Source organism: Hypoxylon trugodes (genome assembly GCF_022578975.1).
Source record: "Hypoxylon trugodes strain CBS 135444 unplaced genomic scaffold F4822scaffold_4, whole genome shotgun sequence".
NCBI lineage: Eukaryota > Fungi > Ascomycota > Sordariomycetes > Xylariales > Hypoxylaceae > Hypoxylon > Hypoxylon trugodes.
The window spans coordinates 741,370-744,927 of NW_026250019.1; the positions used below are offsets into that span (position 1 = coordinate 741,370).

At 46.8% G+C, this 3,558-nt stretch overlaps 1 protein-coding gene across 1 annotated transcript; it reads right to left on the minus strand.

Annotated features, from left to right (window-relative positions):
- Positions 1 to 913: 913 nt before the first annotated feature.
- On the minus strand, positions 914 to 2,551 carry F4822DRAFT_201299 (uncharacterized protein). The gene has a single exon (XM_051453732.1). It carries the CDS (start codon positions 2,276 to 2,278, stop codon positions 1,007 to 1,009), a length of 1,272 nt encoding a protein of 423 aa, XP_051315234.1. The 5' UTR covers positions 2,279 to 2,551; the 3' UTR covers positions 914 to 1,006.
- Positions 2,552 to 3,558: the final 1,007 nt, after the last annotated feature.

Below are 3,558 nucleotides of genomic sequence, written 5' to 3' on the forward strand. Positions count from 1 at the left end.
GGTCCGGTGTGGTCGGACCCTTTTTTCGCCGTGTTAAGCTATTCCCGTGCTGTTAGCCCCGATGCCTACCTAGGATACCGCGGGAACTGAATAATGGCACCTCTTCCTTCAGGCAATCAAGACTAGGATGACCATGACCAGATCCACCAATGCAAATAAGCAGCACCCCTAGTTCCATGTGGGGAGCTATAGCTTAGAAGCTTCTGTTGCGTAACAGGAGTCCTGACCGTTTCCTGCGTGTCTTGTCAAAGACAGACTCCAACAGCTCCAGTGATACAGGCAACCAATGGCGATGCATGACAGAAAACAACGTCTTTATTGTTTATGTCAACAAAAATAACCGCCTCGACATAAAGACACGACCCATTGTACTTGAGAATAGCGGTGTAAGACGATTCGAGGTCAATCTTTGAGTTTCGAATTCAAGTTTCTCTCTAACCAAATGAAGACTCCGAATAAAACTCCCTGTCGTAGCTGTGCATCATGGTCTTGACGCATGGTCAGGCCTCTAAAAGGACCAATGGAGAACGGTTCAATGCTGACCGTCCCAGTAGCATACTACTGTATTTCGTGACCCAAATCCATCATAACGCCTTCTACCTTACAGTACGGGCCAGCACCCAATGTGCTGGATAGTATCTCGAGATGGTAGCCCAACTTTTCCATCAAATATCCCGAAACTACACCTAACGTAACCCAAAATGAGTGACAGAAGAGTAAATCCTTCCCACTCAAAAATAACCGCCCGCCTTAAAGCGCCGAAACCCGCTTTCGCTATTGTGAAACCTGTAACCCGAGTGAATATAGAAATGTATAACATCGTAATTGATGAGTTAATTGAATATCATGAGTAGAATTCACTAGTCTTGAAACGTATATCTCTTCGTTGGCCGTCTTGACCCCTTCTGCGTTGCATCATAACATCGTTCGATAGCGTACAATCCAATCGCCATGCCTGTGCTAGTCGTGATGACTTAAACGTAATTGTTGGTATGCCGTTCTTAAGTTAGGTAATGAAGGGCATATCACCTTTTCTATGGCTAATCACTTCGAGAGTGGAACCAAGATTTTGTCCTAGATAGCCAACCATAGCCTTGGTGACTTCGGGGACGTCGGAATAATCAGCACAGACAACCTCTCTAAACCTAGAGTAGACTTCCTCTAGTTTGCGAAGCTCCCTTGCAAGGATCTCGAGCTCTAGCCACTTGCCATCTTCACCATTGAGCTGGTATACACCGAGGCTAACCCCTACATTGTTTCCAGCATAGTTTTGTGTCATGTCCACACCGCTAGACTCGAAATATGAATGAGAAGCGGTGTTATAAAACGACGTGATTTTACCGATCACAGTAGCTAGGAGCATAGCGGCAGTATGTGTGCCGGATCGGCTCATGCATTTCGTACAGGATAGCATAGCCGCGCACCCTTCAACGGCCTTCCGATTGAGAGTCAATACAAAGTCAAACGGCGGCAGTGCTGGTGAGGAAGCATTATGTAATGCTTGAAGAGATTGCAGGCAGGCTGTAAAACAAGTACATGAACCTCCGTTCATAGTTGGCGGTGATGATCGTTGGCGGGGGTCAGCTGATCTCATCGTAGGTGTAGTCGTTGGGCTAGGGAAATAGCCCGAGGACATGCTTGTTGGGGTTGTTACTTGGCTGTATGCAATCATATCGTGTGGGACCGGGTCAGTCCATGTAATCGGTGTTGGCATAGATAGATCGAACGAGTGAGAACGCATCTGAGTGCTAGGTATCGGCCCTGTTGTAACGGGGAGACCGTCGAATGCGGTACAGGAAAGATCTGTTGGAGGAGACCAAGGTATAGCGGATGGATACATCTCCGGCGGCTCAGACACTGGATCTCGCTCACCCATAGCTCTATCTTCTACTCCAAGCAAGGAAATGCCTGTTGATATCGATGGGTTTCGACTAATGTTGCCATCAACACTATTAGGAGGTGAGGTCCAATCCGTGCCGAAAGTAGTGAACATGTGCTCGGGTGCCGGTTGGTGTGCTGTGGAGTACGTGATGACCTTTTCTTCTATCATGCCGTGATGCATTTGCTGCATATCTTGTGGATGATTCGTGTGGGTGTTTCCGTTGTGTTCGGACTTAGGCTTGCCGGCCCTGCTCGAAGGCGAATATCGACATTCAATACCGCAGGCTAGACAACGAGAGCATATCGGTCGAGCTTTAGAACACTTGACCTTAGCTAAGAAGCACCCATCGCATGAGGCTCGGAGCCGAGGTTGGCGAGCCTTCGTAGAAGATGCCATTGTAAGGTTAATTTCTATAGAAAAAAAAAAAAAAAAGGTAGTTTATTTTCAGGCAGAATTCTAATCTGCAAATGAAACAAAAGTGGTCATGGCCTGAAAATAAGACGAGACGAGATGAGGCGCGGGGAGGTAGTATTATAAAATGGATATATGGATGTTAGACTTTATGTGTGATAGCATAGAGCTTACAATGTAAAGACTCAGGAGACCAAAAGTAAGAATAAGGTAAGGAGCTAGACCGCTTCGATGCTGACGGAAGAGATACGACTTATGCTTGCCGCTAGACGAGTAGAAAGGTAAAAGCAACGAAAAGGAAATAATTCAAGCTGAAAGGCATGGCAAGGTGTTTATGAAGGATGTAAGAGATGTGCAGAGACACAAGGTACACTAGAGGGAGTCTGCTTAGAGTGTACAAGGCCCCGGATAAAAAAGGCTCAGAGGACTGACTAAAACCGGATTTGGTCTTAGGCAAAGGTAGTGAGAGGTCGACCCACCTGAAATACGTATACCATCAGAAAAGGTTGCTTGGTAGAAGTCCAATGGGCGTTAGATGGTGCTTGTGGTTAGGGAGGTTACTGGATGCTGGGGGTCAAGCAGATATCGGGGACCTGGCTGGCAGAACGGCCCAGATTGACTAAGTAGTTTGTAATGTGGCCGGGAGTGAGCGGAAGAGAGAATAGAAAAGGCTAGTCTGAGCAGAGTCATAGAACTCTTGCATGCCCAGGCAGGTACAGATGAGGTGGCTGACTCCCGTAACCGTCAGCTGGTAATAGTAGAGGTCAAGGGAGAACAGATGCGGACTGCTCTCTTGTCAGGTACACAAGTAGCTTGATAACCCGCCAAGTATAAGTAGCCTATAAGTCTTATATGACTTATTTGCAATATAATAAGCGCTTTCCTATAATATTTTTGGGTAGCCTTGTGAATTTCCTAGGTAAATTAGTTGTCCAATCTCCCCAGAGAAGGTTTGACATTGAAGAATATGAACGTTGCCAATAGCCTAGGGGGAGAGAAGCGATTGATTGGACCCGATATGATGGCTTGCAATAAACGTGCGTCGTGTATCAATACCAACCCCATAGTGCCACCTAAGTAGATCTGGCATAATAATAATAACCAGCTTTCGAACCCGGCCGGCATGTCAAATGAATAGAGCACCAAACCTGGGCGTTAACACGTAGTGGGTACACGACGCTGCAGTAGGACACTGCAAGGAGGCGAGTTTCGAGGGAATGTCCAGTATGGGATAGGTTGGTAGAAGCCATAGGATCGAGGTACCG

Bases quoted from the DNA above. Each gene is read 5' to 3' on its own strand.
- F4822DRAFT_201299 (XM_051453732.1), bottom strand. From the start codon at position 2,278: ATGGCATCTTCTACGAAGGCTCGCCAACCTCGGCTCCGAGCCTCATGC.